The sequence below is a fragment of the Serinus canaria genome, chromosome 5 (assembly GCF_022539315.1).
Source record: "Serinus canaria isolate serCan28SL12 chromosome 5, serCan2020, whole genome shotgun sequence".
Classification (NCBI taxonomy): Eukaryota; Metazoa; Chordata; class Aves; order Passeriformes; family Fringillidae; genus Serinus; species Serinus canaria.
Window position 1 is genome coordinate 406,794 of NC_066319.1, and position 20,719 is coordinate 427,512.

The following is a 20,719-nucleotide window of genomic DNA, read 5'->3' on the forward strand; positions in this document are numbered from 1 at the left end:
CAAGAAGCATCCCCCAAAATACAGCATAAGGCAGCAATTAGCTTATTAAATTAAAAAAAAAACCAAACCAAACCACCTGCAAAAGAGAGAAAAATCCTGAGGTGTGCTTTAAACCAGGTGAAGAAGATGAGGGTCAAACTATCAAGTAAATTTAAAAAAAAATTAGATAAAAGTAGCTAATTTTGGTTGAGCTGTGGAGAAACTATTCTCTGTTCTTCAGGGAAAATGGGAAGCACCATAAACTGCAAAAGATCTCCAGAATTTGGTGCCTGATGTACAGGCATAGGGTTTTGAAACTTCTGTCAGACATTTGGTGAAAAGGCATCAGGAAAGCTTGAAAGACATAGGGGGAAAATACAAAAGTATGGACATAGGATTTTTTTTCTTCTATTGCCACAAAACTGTCCAGCAATGTACCCACGTCTGACAAAAGTCCCACTCAGAATTCATTTGGATTGAATGGGAGTCTAATGAGGAAGAGCATGCAAATTAAAACCTGAAACACGGCCACAAAAATAAATACTAAGTGAAGGTAGACTGGAGCATCAGAACTCCTGCTGCTAGAGCTGTACCATGAGAGGATGGCAGGGGAATGGGAATGTGAAGATCATAGTCATGATAAAAACTTTGTTTTCCTGTAAGAATTTCTTAGACTTTACAGAAGAAACTGGGATTTGCATGGAGGTTTTAATTTCTAAATTGGGATAAAAACGCAGTCAGTGTTGCAAGACTAACGCCGTTAGTCTTGCAAGGTGAGCTGTTTCACCTCTGATTTCACACATACCAATTATCCTCCATCAGAAATGCTGATGTGGCAGGATGTGCCCCAAGGGCTGCTCCCCTCCCTAAGGATTGCCCAGAGCCGGTTCAGTATGCAGATGTAAACACAAATGTATGCAGTTTAGAGCAGCTTTAAAATTTATCTGTCTAGTGATAAAAATAAGCTTTATGCTCCAATGGGCTGGAAAACGACCTGAAGGATTCATCCAAGTTGTGAAAGAGGCATCACATGCAAAAGCTGCTGCTGCTGTTACTGAGACCCACACGGCTGGGAAATTCAATTAGCACTTGGATTCTGCCTACACAGGGTGCTGGGTTTGGCTGGAGTTAAACGACGACACCAGGAAATTAAAGTTATGCTGGAGAATATGACACAGAGCTGCTGTGTGTGGAGAAAGAACAGTCTGGAATACCTGCACTGACAAAGCAAGCTCTCTTTAAAATGAAAGTACACTTCTTGCCACAGAAAAAGTTGAAACTTTTACTCAGGTGAAGTAGAACTGAAAGTCACTTCAGGAAACAAGTGACAAAAGGAAGGCTCAGCCAAGTTCAAAGCTTTAAGAAAGTGAAGGTAAAGACCCAAACCTTGGTACAGCACAAATACAGAAACAATTTAAAGCTTCAGAAAGATTGGAAAAAAAAATATTCTGGTAGAGTCAAAAATTTGCCCAGAAAATTTGTTCCCCAATATCTACTTCATGCCTCTGTAAAACAAGAAAAACTAATGAGGACAAGCAAGACCACTAAAATCCAGTTTAGAAACAGCACATGTAGAGTGAAGGAAAAAATATACAAGTTAAATAGAAACCTAAGAGAAAATTTTAAAATTGCTTATAAATAAATATTACACTTTTCCATGTAAACAATGCTTAACTTCCAATGGTAGAGTGTCTCTACCACCTGTCTCTGTGTATGCATTACCTAGATGATCCACAGCAGAAAGTGTTTTGCAATTTGGCCTGCTGATTGTAGCCTTGCTGCATTGTTCCCAAAGATGCCGCTGAAATGCAGCAAGCTGGGTTGCCAGTAGAAATGAGATGTTGTACCACAGCTAAAAGAGGATGACTGCAGGCAGCTTATTGCAGCCTCCTGTAAATTGGATAGAGCAAAGCCAAAAGAGAAGACAGCTCAAGAAGTGGGTGTGTAGGGTTGTTATTTTTATTATTTTTTTCTTTTTTGTTGTTGGAGTTTTTTCAGCCTAGATGTGTCAGGTCTTCTGCTGTCTCGCGTTCACTCTGGAGTTTCTCCAGTACCATGCGTTCCCCTTGAAAAAAGAGGGTCATGGTAATAGCATCACAACAAATTAATTTTATCTTGTCACTCCGAGTCATCAGCTGAAATTAGGTACCTAGACAGGAAGTAAAAAGCAACTTAAGACAAAACTACTGGAAATTAAATTCAGGGTTTAATCCAATATTCATGTCAGTCTGTTTTCTAGCTAGAAAGTTTTTGTAATCAAAGAACAGGCTTAAATTTGGATTTTGCAGACTCTACAGACACTCCACTGTAAGCAGACAGCACCAAACATGTCAGTCTTGCTCTATGAAAGCAGGAGAAAGGCCGGAAGCCTCAAGTCCCTGTTTCTCAGACACCTTCCACCCCCAGCCAACCCAGAGCAGCAGTGGGCAGCCTGACCATGGGATGGTTTGGGTTGGAAGGAACCTTACAGCTCACCCAGTTCTACCCCTGCCATGGGCAGGGACAGGGACACCTGCCATCAGTGCCCTGGTAGCACTCCTCCTACCTGAGGGGCAGAGGCACAGCTGCGCTGGGAAAGGGATTTTTATTTTTGAGGAGTGGGAAAGAAATTGTTAGCATGTGTCTGTGCAGACTTATTTTAAACCTTTGGTTACCAATAAAATGCCCAATTAACTCACCCCTGCCCCCAAAAATCCCAAACAACCACACAAAGCCAACAAAGGTGAGCAATACATAGCTTGTTTTACTTTTCATTATTTTGTCACTCAAAACCTGATATGCCGCTAAAGCAACAGGAAACAGTAATACAAAGCTTCAAATTATTTCTAACTTAATTTTAATTTTAGCTTTATAGTTTATTTTTAATGATTAGAACTAGCAATCAATTTCATCCTAAGGCCCACTGCTGAATCTCAGACTGTCACAGCACATGTCACACAGAGCACCATCACACCATTTCACCAAGCTCCAACCCACACATAGCAACACCTTACCTCCTCAGGAGGCTGCAAGAGTAACACCTGAGTAAGACCTATTCTGCAAAGTAAGATTGCAGAATAACACCATACCTCTTCAGGAGGCTGCAAGCTCTGCCCTTCCTGTCCCTCAGCCCAGCCTTTTATGCCCTCCTGCTGCTGCCCTGCACCTGTGAGCCCTCTGCTCCCCGTGTGATTACTCAGCACTCCTGGGCACTCCATGGCCCCTTACCGTCCATAGCATTCACCTGTCCTGCACAGCTGGAGCCACTGGGGATCAGCCACAGCTCCACTCCCAACCACCACAAACTCTGTGCTTACAACTCTCCAGACTTTGGACAATTCTTCTGTAAAAGTGAACACTGCAGCCCAGATTTACCTCTCAAACCAGCTTCTCACCAGGATTTCAGAAGACAAATGTCACAGAAATTCAAACTGCACCTTATCCACCATTTCCCTGGAATTCCAGTGTTTACCTACCACACTTTCCTTGTACTAATTCAAATCCAGCATTGCTTTTTGACTTCACTGTCATAAGACAAGGCACGATAACTATTTGGTTTTTAAATAAAACTGAAAATGTGTTTTTATTTCCTATCATCTACATGAAATGTTCACATAACATTTCTCCATGTATTTTCAATTCACAGTCCAGCCTATTTAAATTTGGAAAAAAAAAAAAATCAACAAAACCCCAACTTGTTTTACAACATTCAAAACTGGAGCATTTTCTCTATGTTAATTCCAGTTCATAACTCTTGAAACATTTTACCAAAAACCTTACAAACTCTCCTTTGAAGGACTTACAGAAATTCACTATTACTTTACAGATACTTGATTCAAACAATTAAAACATATGACTCAGAATGCGACACTTGATTCAAACAACTAAAAGGTAATAATATCTGACTCAGAATAATATGCAGCTTTATGTAGCTGACTTCTCAAAAATGCAAAAGGTTCCAACTATCACAAATGCCTTATAGCACTCTTTTTCCCCAGCAAATCACCAAACACTGGGTAGAAAAGGAACGATTCAAAAGCCACCAGGAGACAAACGAAGCAGAGATTTAAAGTTTCTCTCTTTGGATGCCCACACACCCCCAGGTGTTTATGTTATGCCCTAGAGACTATAAAGAGCCAATTAAAGCAGTCTGGAACCTGTACTCAAAGTGGAAAGTAAGAAGAAAACACACAAAAACAATGGTGTGAGACTGAATTTTTATTTTTCTGTTGATAAAACGCAAAGATCCTTCACAGCAGCAACAGATGCAGAAATCACTTGCAGAAATGATAGCTCTTAATATGTTGGTAAAGCCATGTATGAGAAGTGTGTAGGATTGCAGATTAACACAGTACAGGCACTGCTCAGTAGTAACAGAGATCAAGTTTCTTGGAGTATTTTAATCAACCCTTTCCTTATTAATAAAGGGTTCTTGTAGCAAAGATGAATATTAATTAGTTGGCTTTTATTTTTTTTGTTACTGCAATTTATAAACATTTTATCAAACTCTACAAGTACTATTTATATGCCCAGGTACACCTCTCCACATTTTGTAGTAGTTGCCAAACCAGAACCAAATGCTACGATTCAGAATGAAAATGCTACTGCATTTAGCAGCTCTAGCTGCAGTGAAGTAAATATTTCATTAGAGTAACAAAACACACCTTGTTCAGTAATACAAGGGACATGGTTTGTAAAATGAACATTCCTATCTTGTATCCATACCTTTCTGTAATATATATATATTTATATATGGCTCTAAAACATATCTCTACTAATTAATTAAATTAAAACACATCCACAATTGGTCTAGTGAGTGATTTTGGTCTCAATACTTTAAACATTAGTTGTTCCATAAAATATACAATTCAACAACATGGTTGTATCAGCAACATGAGGCCTTTGAAAGAGGCCTATGACATAAAATCAACCATGCAATTCAGTGCTCAGTGTCACCTGATAAATATTTATACTGCATTTTCAAATTACCAGTATCTCCCAAAAGTCTCTTTGCAGGCTTACCATGCTTACAAACATGCAGAAAGCAATCACATTTCTCACTTGCCCATAGCAACCACATTTTTTGTTCAAATAGATCAACTGACAAAGCACAAGCTTCAAGCTGTCATTCTTAGATTACTAATCATTCCTTTCTTTCATATATTGCTTCATGTGAAATAAGACTAGGGATTAGCCAACTAGCAAGAACTGCACTTCTTAGTTTCAGCCTCTAAAAATCAAATTACTAACAGTCAATTAGGATGTACTCATAGCTGCCATACAAGTGAACTGATACCCAGTAGACAATGAAGTTAACTCTTCAAAAGGGGTAGCTTAAAGACCTAAAAAAACCCAAACCCAGAACTACACAAGTACAGCATCAAACCTGGTAGATTCCAAAAACTGGATCTCTGTCTAGAAATTTTCCAAATGGTACACAAAACTCATGGCACCATCAAGAACCCATGAGCTTAAACAGTAATTGTCCACAGATGGAAACGTCCTTATTGAGCAGTTGTGATGTAGTACTTCTGCAGTGCAAACAAGAATCCCCCAAGTCAGAAGCAGTCAGTACTAAAACCCCAGATAAGTTCACCTGTCACAGTAACCTGGCATATAAGACTCAATAACAATCAGTAATTTAGGTACTAATTCCAGAACGAATACATTCAATATGGAAGTAAGACTACAATAAAAGACAGAGAGACAATAACGGTATGACAATTAAGACGAATTAATTCTTTTACACAGCAGAAAGTCAGGGGAATATCTGGACTTCTTTTGCACTGCATTTACATATCTTCTGCTTCTCAATATAAAAATACATCTAGAGAGTCAATCCAGAACTGCAAACAGCAATCATGTTTTCCCCCATAACTGCTTTAAAATTAGTACAAAATAATGTAAATTACAGGTATGTTTGTTGCAAATTTGTAAATGTTGGCTATTACAACATCATTATATAAGAACACCAACTGTAAATTATTTACAGGAGAGGTAATACAATTTCCAGAGTAGTGAATTATAATTTAGCAGAAGTGTATAAACAATGTACTTACCAAAACCATTACAAAATCTGGTATCAGCTACACAGTAGATTGAGTTTACATTTTGTAGTTGACATACAACATATCCCTATGAAAAGTGACAAAATACTGCTACATAAGAATCTTCTTCTTTTAAAAAACCAGTTAGCAAAATCCCCAACAGATTCTAAGCTAAGTAAAGTCAAAAGAAAGCAGGAAGAAAAGGATGCTGATTGTACAACTATGTCTTATTAAATGCCTTTGAAAAAAATCTGTAAATTCACTTTGTCACTTAAAAGTCTGACAAGACTTACCAAAAAAGCCAAGAGAAGTATCACCACATATGCTTCCCCAGGGCATTTCAGGCCATTCTAAACCTACATATTCCTCCTAACCTGTGGGGCACAAGGAGACTGCAGAACATTCTGAAACTGGCTGAGGTGCTGAGGATTGTTGTGCTCAGTGGCCAAGCGTCCTGCAGGGTGCCAGTCAGCAAAAGTGCAGCCAGGGCCCTGCTGAGCCACACCCCAACACGTTTTTTTAGTATCAGCCCAGGGGCTGGCACAGATCACTCTCAGCAAACCCCTCAAAGGGACTCAGCAGGCTGGAGAAATGGGCAAACAAGAGTCACAAAGGTCAACAAAGAAAAGTGCGAAGTCCTACACGGGGGGAATAACCCTGTCTGCCAGCACAGACTGGGGACTGAGCAGCTGCAGAGCAGCCTTGCAGAGAAGAGCAGTGAGCCATGAGCTACCACGGGCCCCTGCAGCAAAGAAACCCCACAGTGCCCTGGTCTGAACTGAAGGAGCACTGCCAGCAAGCTGAGGGAGGGGACTCTTTCCTCTGCTCAGTCCTCCTGAGACACAGCTGAAGTGCTGGGTCCAGCTTTGGGCTCCCCAGTCCAACACAGAAATGGGCACACAAGAGCGAATCCAGTTAAGGGCCACAAAAGTGGTTAAGTGACTGGAGTATCTTACAGACAAGGAGAACTTGGGAGAGCTGGGATTGCCTCTCTCACCTGGAGAAGAGAGGGCTTGGGTGATCTTGCCAGCCTGTGTCAATGCCTGAGAGAGAGGAGTGAAGGAAGAGCCTAACTCTTCCCAGTAAAACTAGTGAAGGACAACAGTAAGTGAGCACAAGTGGAAATAACAGAAGCTCTCCACTTAAACATAGGAATGGATCTTCATAGTGTAAGGGAGAGCAAAACACTAGAACAGACTGCCCAGACATCTTCTGGAGTCTCCATCCTTAAGAGATATTAAATAACTCAGCTTATCACACTCCTGAACAACCTGCTCCAGCTGGCCTTACTCTTAGCTGGCTAGTGGGGCATAGACTAGATCCAGTCCCTCCAATTTCAACTGTTCCACGATTCTATGAGAAGGACAGGGTCTTATGACAGGCATTGGATCAAGTGAGTCACAAAGAAACTACAAAATGCAAAAGGAATATATATTTTCTCTTTAAATTATTGCACAGTGTTAATTTTGCTGCCTTCGTTTTGCTGACCTCATCTTTTCAAACCTTGACTCCATTTCTTCCAGGACTTTTGGTGTGTATCGCACAACTAATTTAACCTTCCCTTGAGCTGCCTTCAGCAGTTCCACTGCCTTCTCATGGTGCTCCCCTTCCACGCTCTGTGAAGTACAAACCAGCTAGCGTTAGTAAAGACACACACTGAAGACTGATCTTTACATTTTATGTACAATTCTAAGTATAAGCAATTATATTGATGTATTTATTTATATGTACTCTATTTTCAAGAATGCATAAGGACAATGTAATGCAATTTCAGGACTTACATTTAAACAAGTCAAGTGAGGTGATGATAAAAATGCTAATTAGTATTGGCAAAAGAATAGTGCAAAAATCTTTAGATTTCTGCTGAACAATTAAATCCTGCAATGATAACCATAGTCAATTATGAAATTACACTCAAAAACCAAAAGCTTCAGGAGAATACTTACTTCAAATTTAATATTATTTTTCTTCTTTTGAACACATTTTAAATTTAGCAGTTGCCCTCAATTTGCTTAATAAACTGACACAGCCAACTGCAAGATAACTGCCTTCTTGGTATTACCTGGCATCACAACAAGGCAGAACAATGCATGCTGGCTGCTTGCAATGGAGCAACTAATATGCAGTGTGTTGCTTATCTCAGTGCTGCTCCACGTGTCTCTCAGCAAAGCCACACCATTTCCTCTAAACTCATTATCAATAGCCTGACCCAACCCAGGAAGACCACAATAAAAATGGTTCCCTATACCAACTCTCAGAATTTCTTAGAATTGTATTAGATTTCATCTCATTACAATTTTTAAGCAACGCTTCTCAAAATTGAGGCATCCAATACATCTCTGCACAGCATATATTTTATCAGCTACACTTCTTCCTCCCAAACTTGAAACACAATGACAGGACTACTCCAAGCCCACCTCCCACTGGTGCTATTAGAAGCTAGAACCTGTTGATTGGAGGGTTTCCCCACTACTATAAAGTTACTTACAGAAAGAAAAACAACAGTTAAAAAAACCCCAAGTTATTTCTCTTCTACCAGACTTGGACAACCACATACATCTGAATGTTTTCATTTTTGTTATTCAAGTGGATGTGTAGGCTGCTCTGTTTAAAATTGTAATAAAATGTTTGTAGAGCTCTGTTTAATTCTATGAAAACACCTCAATTCTGGAGTACACAAAAGATCCCCACCTGAAAAAAAAAATGAGCTTGTTTTTCAGTCATATTCCCTGAAGTCTTGGCAGTGGCATTTTCTATTATTATTATTATTGAAGTATAAATTACAATCACAAGAAAATGCCTGCCATGTATTATGATGACAGGATTCCACCTGTAAATATCAGATGACAAGGATTTTCTGACTACAGTAGCATTTTTAACAGCAATTTATGCACTTGCAGTATTCTTACAAGGGCTATATATATATTTATACATGCGCATGCATGCAGAGAGCCATTGTTAGCTGTACCAGCTGCCTGATGATCAGGCTCAGTTTTGGGGGGGAGTGGTGGTTTTGCTGTCCTTAAGAGAGTCTGTGGGTGAGGAAGGACCCATCTGAGAACAGTTTGGCACCAGTGCCAAAATATTCCCCAGTAAAAGAAGGCAAAGGCAAGCACAGTTGCATCAGTACAGCTGATTTCTCTCATGCCTCTTGAAGAGGACAGCTGGACTCCCAGGTAACACAGGAGCCAGGCACATCAGAGATCTGTGCCAGCCAAGAGCTCCTAGAGTACAGACACCCAGGATCTGTACCCAGTCACTATTCCTTTCAAGAGTCAAGAATCTAGTTTGACCCTCAGTCTTAAAATAAAACTTGGTTTACAGATGTAATAAGAATATTAATTTTAAGCCTGCATAGGGCCTCTCTGTAAATAAAAGCAAGTGTTTGGGAGATATTTACATGCATTTGCTGAAAGCTGTCTCAAGTCAAAGCCTGCCCATAACCTTTCCTTTCCAGCCTCCCTTTTACTTTTTATATTGTTGATTCTTCAGAATCAACAATAGTAATCAAAACCAACAATTTGGTTTTTTTTAGTAAAAAAAAACAAATTCACATCAGCACTTTCGACACACAATTCTCAAAATACAGTAAAAAGCTTGCTTCTGAAGCCCAGTATAGTTAAGCGGAAGGGAAAAAAATTACATACAAGGTAACACCACCTTGTAGTCCCATCTCATTACAGCTTTCATCGTGCAGTAGCATTTTTACTATGGGAAAAATGAGAATCTGGTCAGCCAAAAGCAACATAGCATAATTTACTACCTATGTTAGAAGGTGCAGAAAACTCTATTAGTAGAAATCTGCATCATGAAACTTGAATTAAAAATGCAGTTTGTATTTTACAAAATTCTCTGACTCTATTTATACAACCCCTCAGAATCTGAAATACTGATATAAATAGTACAGTTCCTTTTTGAGACAGATAACCAAAACATAATCCTAAAACTCTCAATGCACACAACTCTACAGAAACCTAAGCAAGTCTGTTTTGGAAGGACAAAAAGAGAGTCTTTAGCCAAGATCAGAAGAACAAGGAGCTTGTGCCATGTGTTCTCTGTGCCCCCTCAAGTGGAAACAAGCAGCCACTGCTACATAAAAAGAAAAGCAGCTCCTACCACTCCGTTTACAGAAAGCAGCTGATCTCCACGTTTCAGGCCTCCATGTCTGTCAGCTATGCCTCCAGGGATAATCCGAGAGATATAAATTGGAGAATTTTGTTCTTTGCCTCCCATAATGTTGAAGCCAAGGCCTTCTTCTGTTTTGGGTAGTTCAACCACTCTGGGATGAGAATGACCTTCACTAGCAGCAAATGCAGCTACTGTGGCCTGTGAGAAACAAGATTTTTTTCATTTATAGGAAATTAAATAAAGTCTCTTTAGCTAGACACAGTGAGCAGGCTGAAAATGTATTTTATCTCAAAGACAAATGAGACAATTCCCTACCTACCAACACCAGCATGAAAAATTCATAACTCCAAGAATAAAATTGAAATTGAAAAAATTTAAAAATCATGAGTCTTGTTATACCTTTTAATAACCTGTTAAGCTTATCCATTTTATCTGACATCCAGATAAGAGCCTTCTGAATTTTATATAATTTTCTGCTTCTGAAGTAATGAACTACTGTATTTTTTGCAAGTTACGGTTTGGCTTTTACCTTTGCTGTTGCATTGGCTCTGACTTCAGGGCTACTGCTGATATCCACAGTTTCATACACATGTTCATACACCTTTAGAGACAAAACAGTTTCAGTATGACTACAATAGATAGTAATGTAACAAAATATCAGGTGCAGCTCAAAACTGTGTACATTAAAACCACACACCTCTAATGTTACTCCCCGACTCACAACAAGAACAGGCCATCTAACACTCTCTAAAGAAACAACTCTCAGCCTAAAGCTTCCTTCCTTGCACAGGACTCAGACCCCACCAGGACCTGGGGAATGCTCATGGCTGGGCTGCCACGTCTCACTTCAGGTATTTTCTCTTGCTTGATTCAAGCTGGAATTGTTCACATGGATGCACACAAAAACACTTCAGGACAGCTCTTCAAGGCTTTGCTGACAACCCATCCATCCCCAAAAGATCCCAAATTTTCCTTCAACTTTAGCAACTGAGTATCTTAGGGAAAAAAAAGGATTGAAAACACAGAGACAATAAGAATACTAATGCTAAGGAGGTGCTTCCACTGCAGGCTAACCCACATCTCATCTCCCTGCCAATCATTTGTACTTCTGAGCAACAAGTACAGCGTCCTCAATGGCATAAAAACATGAAGATGACACCTGTGTCTAGAAAAAGGTTTTTAAAAATCATTCCAGCTGTTATCATCAGTATTAACATAAGCAACAGCAATAGCAAGGTACATCCAATCACCTAAAAGTCTCCAAAACAATAGTTGGGATGAAGATGAGGTGGCACAAGACTACACCTAAAGATGGTGTGGATTTGACTTAAAAATAACATTTGGTACGTTGTCATACATAGGCGTTTGGTACTTGGTCTATTCTTACATACCAATTAGAAAACATTCTGTTAGCTGCCAGTAAGGACAGACTCTCAAAACAACCTTTAAGAAGTGCTACTAAACCATTATTTTATACATCTATGGTGTTCCAAATTATTTTATTTTGAAATTACTTAAAAATAAGGCTTGTTCTGCTAAGCTCTGTAAATTAAATGCTGCTTTATGAAGTTCAAAATCAACTTACTGCAGTGAGCACAAGAAGAAAAGAGTAAATCGTACTGGTCTTTGAAGGTAACTGTTACATCAAATTAACTTACCTCTCTTACAGCATTACAGAATTCACTCTGCAGAACCCTTTGCAATGCCTGTAGCTTTTGTGGTGGCACTTCTCCACTTCTTTGTAACTTTTCCAGCAATTCAATTGCTCTGCAGATGTCTATGAAAAAAATAAAGCACCAATAATGAGTAATGTCTGAGGAACTTCAAGGTATTTTTTTTTCAATTAAGGGAGCAGTCTGTGTGTGTGCATACACTTAAAAACCATGCTTTAAGTTTTATTACCCATAAAACCATGTCTTTACAAAAGGCTACAATAAAACACTTCTTCCAGCCTGTTATAGATCAGCCACAACAACAGCCCTGTAACACAGCTAGAGCTATCACTGGCATATGCATATTGCAAAGACAATCCAATTTTTCCTCAAAGGACTGAAATATTGGTATATGTACTAAAGTATTCGAAGTGTACACTTCATAATACTGGTGTTTTGTTAACACTAGCTATAATATTAACAAATATTCAAAAATTAGTTCAATAAGGTATACTCAATACTGCCCATAGAAGAAGAATGAAAACTACCTGGCCTATTTCTTTTCCCTCCTCAAGTGCTTATAAAACCAGCACAACTCCTTTTTATATTCTCAGCTGAGAGACAACATCTCCATAGTATAGAATCCTGAACCCCAAACCTCTTTCAGTTCCTTGAAATTTGTTCCTAAGAGTTTGCATTGTCCATTTTCTCATAAATGCTGCTCTTTGTAATGCACTCCACGGGGGATTTAACTCCAGACCAGAATGACTCAAGATAGGCACCAAATGCAATATGACATTCTCTTGGCAGCACCGGAAGAGCAGAATACATTCACATCCTTCACTTGTACTTCCAAACTGTTACATTAGTAATTATTCTGAAACACAGAAGTCCTTGAACAGAAGTAGAACAGTCTTAGAAAAGCAGATTGAAAGAATTACTTTCATTATCACAAAGACAAAAAAAGAAGTGATTAATTTACTATATAAAATTAGGCACAGATCATTTTAGAACAGGATGAAGTCTGGAACACTGCTAGTCCCAAAGGCATTACTTCCTTTTTTCTGTAATTAACCTCTCATTTTTATGTGAATGCACACCTACTCAATGGTATCACAGCAGCACAGAGGATAAGCAAAAGCCATGAACCCTTAAAACAGGAGTGTAAACAGAGAACACTTCTGTAACAGGATGAGAAGGTAGCAGGGTGCAGGTTCTGGAATCAGGGTGAAGTGCAGCAGCAGGACACAGCCCACAGCAGTGCTCTGGCCATGACATGAATTATCAGACACACACAGGTCATGCAGTTTTGTGAACAAGGCAAACCTGAATCACACAGACTGGTCATCCATGCACTGGAAACAAATCCTTCATGGGAAAACACTCAAGTACCACAGCCCCAAGACTCAAATTATTTCTGATCATGTCCATATATTTCCATGTGCCATGAGAACTTGGTGCTTTCTGGCAAGCATTTCCAAGCTTTATAAGCATCAGCTATCTAGAGCAATGCAATATCAAAACCTAAATGAGCTAATAATCCCATGTTCTACAGAGAGCACATTTTTCACAACTGCAAAATGAAAAAAAAAAACACCCCACATTTTAAGCTTATTTCCCAATATATATTTTATAATTAATTTGAAATCTACAACAGTTGGTGAAATTAAAGACATTCTAGATGATGCAAAATCACCAACATTCTTAGTAACCCCTGTGTTCAGCACCAGCAGTACTGATTAACATAGCACTTACTACTTCATCAAGTAGCCCACTGATCAACTTGAAGAGCTATGATCAAATGGAAACAGCAGCACTTCCAACCTCACAGCACTCCACATATTAATGACAAACCTCTGGCAAATCTATCAACTACAACACCACTATCATTTCAATACCTGCAGATGTTTTCAGACAAATGATTATTACATGCACATGTAGCCATTCCTGAGCCTATGGTCTATGAGCCACATTAAGATGTAAGGCGTACAAAATTGCTATCAGTTTGATTAGGATTCTGTAAGAAACTTCAGACACAATGTACTGATACAAGGAGTAGCTACAGAAATGAAGACACCAGAATGCCAAGTGATAATTTATTTTTTCCACCTTCGTGTTTTGTCATTAAGTTAGATATGCTTCCTACCTCTATCTCTGAACAGACTAAACATTTAATGACACAGCACTTTTTACCCTAAGGTAAAATGGGTTTGTCTGGGAACCAGCTGTGGCTTTCATTAACTACAGACTAAGAACACAGAATCAGCTTTTCAAAGGGTGATTAGGATACACTAAACTGGATTCATTTTCAATGAAACTAAAGCAGAGGACACACACTTCAATAGAAAAGTGTTTTCAGATCAAAGGATCAAACTATTGCTATAAAGTAAAAACTCAGAGCAGTCAGACACAGCATGAGAGTCAGATCCTCACTACTCAATAAATTACCAATCACACCACAGTTGTTACTCAGGTAGATAGACACAATACATCCCATCAGCAGGACACTGCTCCCAGCAGCTGTTCTGCTGTATGTTATTGAGAGGATCCCATTATACCAGTGTGGAAGTGCACACTGGTATAATGGGATTTCTTCTACTGAACTGCACTGGGCACCACAAGTCAAAAGCTGAATATTCAATCTATCCCAGCAGTACGGCCTTAGGTAAAAAAGCTTTGCTGGGAATAAGGGGCAAAACACACCTTATTTCATTTTTCAAGAAAAGCTTGTTGACTCCTATGTTGAGGCAATTTGCTTCCTCCTGAATGATTAGCTGGAACATGATCAGCTGAAAGCTGTCTTCCTCATAATACAGACACCATAGCTTAGCCAACTGTTCAGCACCAGAGATCAAAATGAATAGTACACAAGTGGTCCAGTGATGGATTTCAACAAGGATCGACACTGATGTAGCTCCAGAGATGGATAATTTAAAAAACCCAAACCATAAAACTAACTACAAAAAAGAATCCATACATAATGGAAAATTTACTTTTCTTTTCACCTTTTCTTCCTTTTTATACCACACTGCCCGCTCTTCACAAATCATTTTTTGGGATCACTAGATTGAAATCCTGAAAAAAAAACCATTTAAACTAAAAGAATGTGGTGGGGGTAAAACCAACAAGATGGCATGTGTGACCAAAACACAGAAAGAGAAAAAACACAGCATCCTCACAGATATTCCTGATTAATCACTTCCACTGCTTATGTGCAAGCATTCTAGATTCCTGAGCTGTGTGCAGAGTTAGCACATCACCACTAAACTGTAAGAACTGAATTGCTAACTGTGGTTTCATTCCTACCCTCTGGTAACTTTGGGAGGTGGCGTACAAGAACTTCCAGTTGTCCTCGTGGTAAGGCTATGGTACTGATTTAAAATCAGCTCATTTCTACACTATTCTCTCTTTTCTTCTGCTATAGGCCAACTACATTAGTGACTTTCACTTTCAAGCTAATTATGACTCAACATCAGGTTAAGTGCAGTCGACCCCACACAATTAACAGTTACCTATTTCTGTAAATAAGCCTCTTGCATTTGTAGGTCCATTATAAAGGGCCCTCTTTTTCTTCTTTCCTTAAAAAGACCAATATGCCTGAAGACCAAACAGCTCCTTTGTTTCACTGATCATGAAGTAACTCTGCAGATCTGTTTGTTTTCAGGGACAGAGCACAGTGGCAGGGTAATGAGCTGAAGGCTGGGACCTGAGCCTTAAATCTGCAGACCTCCCAAGCACAACTAATGCACTGCTGAAGCAGCTGCCCTAATTAACAAGCTTTGAGTAGAGAGAGTAGAAATGCTATGTGAAGCAGAGACCTTACATAACTCACTATTTACAGGCCAACTCACACAGAACAAGGAGTTCCTGGGTGGAATAGGAAGCAGGGCTGGCAAAAAAAGAAAAACTGAGCTCCTCAGCAGGTAACACGATAGCATCAGTAAAATAAAGTGGGTATGTACAGTGGGTTATACACCTACAAAAATACATCTAGCACCAAGAGCAAAAGTGGTAGTGCTAGTGGGAATGGTAGGGGGAAAAGTCAGAGCCATTGATGACCTCTACATCACCTGTTTTCCTTTTCAAAAAACATGATTTCTAGTTATCATGAATAATTTCCCATGTAAATTTCATTTTCCAGTCCCTACTGTCCTAAATCCATACCAACAAACCAATCATCTATATTGTTATAAAAGCATCTGTGGGTGTTACACAGTACCAGATCACCACATTGAAGGAAATTTGCAATTGTTTCTTAAAAACCGTGGATAAATCTCACAAACATACTACACAAAAATACCCAACTAGGTTCTATACTTTATCTGTTTTGCTCTTAATTTCAGTTACACAGCGCCTGTATTAACAATACAAAACTAGAAAAATGGGATGAAAACAAATACGAGAGAGTAACAAGACAATCATGAACAAATGTAGCGGAAACCCTGCATGTGTCATTCGTCTTCTACAAAAGAAGTAAATTATTATTCCTAACACACAGCTAACCAACTGAACTCAGAACTCTAAGAATTCTGCTGTGCTCAAGATGAAGTTTTCCCATGAGAGAAGCAGAAACCGAGAGACAGCAGGCTGAGTAAGGGCAGGCTGAAGTGTTCACAGCAGCGAAGGCAGAGCAGACACAGCTACAGAAGGCCGCAAGCGAGTGCCCCCATAGAAGCTCAGCCTCAAACCGAAAGGGAGAAACACCTCCGGGGCTGCACAAAGCAAAGCCCAACAGGTCAGCCCCACCGAAACGCTTCCAAGAGCCAGAAGTGACGGCACTCTGCCCAAATCCCATCAGCTGTTCTAATAAGCCGCGGCTGCGCCCAGCGGAGAGCAGCGGATGAGCTCCTGCGGCAGGCCGGGAGGGCGGCATGGCCACTACTGCCGCCGCCCCGCGGCCCCGGACCAGGCCAGGGACTCAACTGCTGCTGCCGCCGCCCGCCCGAGCAGAGAGCGGAGGAGCGCCCCTGGGGGCCGCGGCCGCGCTCACCTCGCTCCAGACGCACCGGCTCTCCCAGCGCCGCCATCTCGTCCTGCCCGGCCCGGCGGAAGTGACGCGGAGCCTCCAGAAAGGGCGAGACGGCCCGGCCGTGGGGGCGTCCGAGGGGCCGAGCCCCGTGAGGGGCAGGTAAGCTGCCAGTGCCGGCCCGGCCGCGCTCGGCGTCACCGGCGGTGCGAGTCCCGCTGCCCGGCCGTGCCAGCCCCCTGCCCGAGCCCGCTGCCCGGCCGGGCGGGCCGGCACGGCTCCCGGCAGGGGCCGGCAGCTGCCTGACTGCCCGCCAGTGTACCTGGACGTTATTCCTCTGGACTGTGCGATGCGCAGATCCTGATTGGAATTTAAGTGGAAAATGTCCTCTCCATTTTGTTCCCCATGCTTTAGCGTGACTGAGGATTATTGACACAACACCACACTGCGAGGGCACATCCTTTGTGCGCCTGGCGTGCCCCTGGAGATGGAATTTAAATATGAAAATAATGTTAAATATACAGACTCATAGAGAGAGAAATGTTCTCTGCCTGGACTTCAGCAAGGTTTTTGACACTGTGTGGAAAAACCAGTGTCCACAAAGGAGACAGTTCTGCAACTTCAAACAGTGGACTCTATAGGTCCACTATACAATATTGTATTATATAATAAATATTACAAATATATAAACTATGCAAAATTATATAATATATAGCAAACAGTATATCTATTACACATAATAGATACATTTTTGTATCTACAAATATACAGACACATAAATACGGTTCCGCCTGTGTGAAATGCGAGACATGATTTATATTTCCTGTTTGGCACCAGTTTAATCTCTTTCTGGGGCTAATGCATTGAATTTACCATCTGTCTTAAATCACTGCAAGTACAAGCATGACATACTTACTGTGTGAGTTTATTCTGGAAAAGAGTAGGGGACTACTTCAGAACATGTATTTATATGCTCCTAATTTATTCTGAGGGTCAAACTCTTCCCATTTGGCTTTGATTTTGTCCGCATTTTGTATTCTTTGCTTTGAAAGAGAATAGTCCTCAACAGGTCTCAAAGTGTCCGCCAGTGTGGCAGTGATGTACTCACTTGTCTCTGTGATTTATTTTCATGTCGGTTCCTCTCAGTTTGAGGGCTGCTGCACGTGCATTTCAATGGAAAGGTCACACAATGGAATTTTGCAGGTGAACAAAATTAAACCTTCACAGACTAGTTTCCAGTGAGAAAAAGTGTTTTAGCAGCCGGAATTATGAAGTGCTTCTGGAATAAAATCCAGATGTTTCTATCAGTGCTGCAGGAGCAACTATTCTGTTAGAAGTGGTTGAAATTTTAAATAACCTGCTCAGACTTTGGACAGATTAGCCTACGGAGAAAAATGAGTGTTCAGCAATATTTCATCAATCCTAAGGCTTTCTGAAGGACACACATGAGAGTAAATGTTTAAACATTTAAAGTGCTATTCTTCTCACTTCTGTAAAGACTAAAGATTCAGAGGTTAAAGTGGCTACTTTAAATTTCCTGTAGACTCAGTGACCTGGACAATGACATTACAAGAATAAGAAAATCTGAAAAGGAAATTTTAAGTAGTGCTGCCACCATCTACTCTCCAGCTTAAACCCCATCACTCCAGCAATTTGCACTGATTTATACCTGCAGAAAAAACCCAGCAAAACAAACCAAAAAAACCAAACCAGAACAAAGTTTGGGTTTCTAGGTTGTGAGCTGTGAAGAAGAATACTTCTAATGTAATAGCAGGAGACAGGGTTCAAATTCCAACTGAAGAAGTGGAATGCCACTGTAGGACAACAGGTCGTACAGAAAAAGAAAAAGCCATGCATTCCCATTTTTCCCTTTCTGAGCTAACACTCTAGCATGCTGCTGCATTTTTACAGCACTGCCTGATTTTTGCAGTGGTGTCTTCAGTTGAAAAGGTGGGCAGAAGTATTTCAGCATGGTTTTTATCTTCAAACAAACAACAAAAAAAAAGTACTTAAAGAAATAGCCACTGTATAAGTTCCAAGTCTGTTTTGATGCACTGGAAGAGAGTGAACTGCTGAGTCTATAGCATGCTGTATTTTTCTCAAGAAAAATTAAATCCCTAAATGGATGTTGACAGATTAGGTATTGACATCACAAGCTCTTTGTGCCATTTTAGTCAGGAAAACCAGATCCCAAACCTGGCACTCCAGCCAGAGCCTGATGTGTTTAGAAGTGAATGCAAAGGAGCAGACTTGGTTGGAAAAATTGATTTATCTTTAAAAAAAACCAACGTAGTACTTACTTTCACTTGCATCAAGATGAAACCAGGATTAAAATTTTTAATGACAAACTAGAATAAGAGAAAGACTGCAGAACATCTAGGAATTTTGCGGCTAGGAAGCTCTTCAGGAGATGTGATACAAAGCAGGGAGTCAAACCCAAAGATGCCATGTCTGAGATCAGCTCACTAGTCACAGGGCTACTGTATTTTCTATCATCTCTTGGCTTTCTGCATTTCCCCTGGTTGCAGTCCCCGGCTAGATGGTGACAATGGGGGCCGACAGTCCCCCTTTTCCAGGGCTCCGCAGAATCCCAGCTACCAGGGGAGGTGCAGCGCGGAAAAAAAGGACAGCAGCAGCCTGGGCCTGGGGTAGCACTGGGTTACTTTATTTGATGTTACACTGCCGGAGGGGTCCCAGGCCAGGAGCTGGGGACAAAGAGCAGCTTATAAAGGGAGACAGGTCTCAAGGGAGGATACAATGTAAGAACTGTGGGTGGAACACAAGGCAGGGAATACAAGGGAGGAAAACTGCTTGGGACAGGAGGGGTTAACAACTGGATGTGGGAGGAGGGGGTTTGAAACTTGGCAAAAAAAGTAGCTAAGTAGCAAAAAGATAAGACACCTGGCTCAATTGAGTAACAAAGGCAGATCTGTGTCCCTCTAGAATCAGGGGGAGAAAAACCCCAAAAGGACAAATCAAACAATAACCTTCAAAATAAAACCACAACGCAACCCCCCCCTACCCCTTTAAAAGCTTGCTTTTGTTTCAGTCCAGATCAAAACCAACTACAAGAACAACAGGTTCATTTCTTCATTGCAATGGTAAAAACAGTAATTTGCAGTCTTGACATGAATGTACATTGCCATGTGAATGGAAAATTAAACAGTTCCACTTAAAGAAAGAGGCAAGCATATAATCAGTCACAGAAATCATAAAACTATCTGTAGCCCCCACTTACTTCTAGTTCCAAGCTAATATCCTAAGCCACCTCTTTCAAGGTGAATGAAGTAATCATGAGGCCATTGCCTATTCTAGAACTACTCCAGCCTCACCCATCTCTTTCATACCTCTTATTTTAACTAGATATTCTTGCTTAAGCCCAGCAACTTAGTGGTAAACATATTTCTAAGAAGACTACTCCTTCTTTGGTCAATAGCACTTATTCTCTTCATTTCTTTTCATGCTTTCTCCAATGGATTTGTGCAACAGCTTCACAGGAAGTTCCCTTACCACAACTAAATTACTGCATACCTTTAGCCTTTAATGTTTTCTGATGAGACATCTGAGGCCACACTCTGGTCACACTGGAATATGTTAGCATTTCTGGAAGTGAATATAAAAAAAAATATGCAGCTGAAGAGATGATCATGATTTTGTTTAAAGACTTGAAATGCAGCAACTAAGTATCCATTAACAGGTTTAGAAAATACAAATAAAAATTTCCACATTGGTGGGCACCAGACTATATTAATTTTGCTAAATAAAAGACATCTATCTTTATTTTAAAAAGTCCAGCTAAAAAATATTAAAAATCAGTATTTGTTGTAATAAGCAGCAGCACTTATAGCTCTGCTTTAAGACAAAGTTTTCTAGTCCTCTCCTGTTGCCTGCCCCAGGTAAGTAACAAGACCCTGGTGAGATAATTTAGCCAGATTGGCTCCAAGGTTCTCCCCTCCCTGCCTTGGGCC

The 20,719-nt window shown here is 40.4% G+C and overlaps 1 protein-coding gene across 1 annotated transcript; it reads right to left on the reverse strand.

Moving 5' to 3' along the window:
• Positions 1–4,158: 4,158 nt before the first annotated feature.
• Positions 4,159–16,921, reverse strand: LIN7C (lin-7 homolog C, crumbs cell polarity complex component). The gene is made up of 5 exons (XM_009097039.4): positions 16,776–16,921; positions 11,792–11,910; positions 10,663–10,734; positions 10,122–10,331; positions 4,159–7,621 (listed from the first exon to the last, which is right to left on the reverse strand). Exons 1-5 carry the CDS (start codon positions 16,810–16,812, stop codon positions 7,466–7,468), a joined length of 594 nt encoding a protein of 197 aa, XP_009095287.1. The 5' UTR covers positions 16,813–16,921; the 3' UTR covers positions 4,159–7,465.
• Between the last annotated feature and the right edge of the window lie 3,798 nt (positions 16,922–20,719).

Excerpts from the sequence above, each read along its gene's own strand:
- LIN7C (XM_009097039.4), bottom strand. The coding sequence starts at position 16,812 with ATGGCGGCGCTGGGAGAGCCGGTGCGTCTGGAGCGAG. Across the intron at positions 10,332-10,662 it reads GAGCCAATGCAACAGCAAAG|GCCACAGTAGCTGCATTTGC; the intron begins GTAAAAGCCAAA and ends TGTTTCTCACAG. Across the intron at positions 7,622-10,121 it reads TGCTTTCTGTAAACGGAGTG|AGCGTGGAAGGGGAGCACCA; the intron begins GTAGGAGCTGCT and ends TGTACTTCACAG.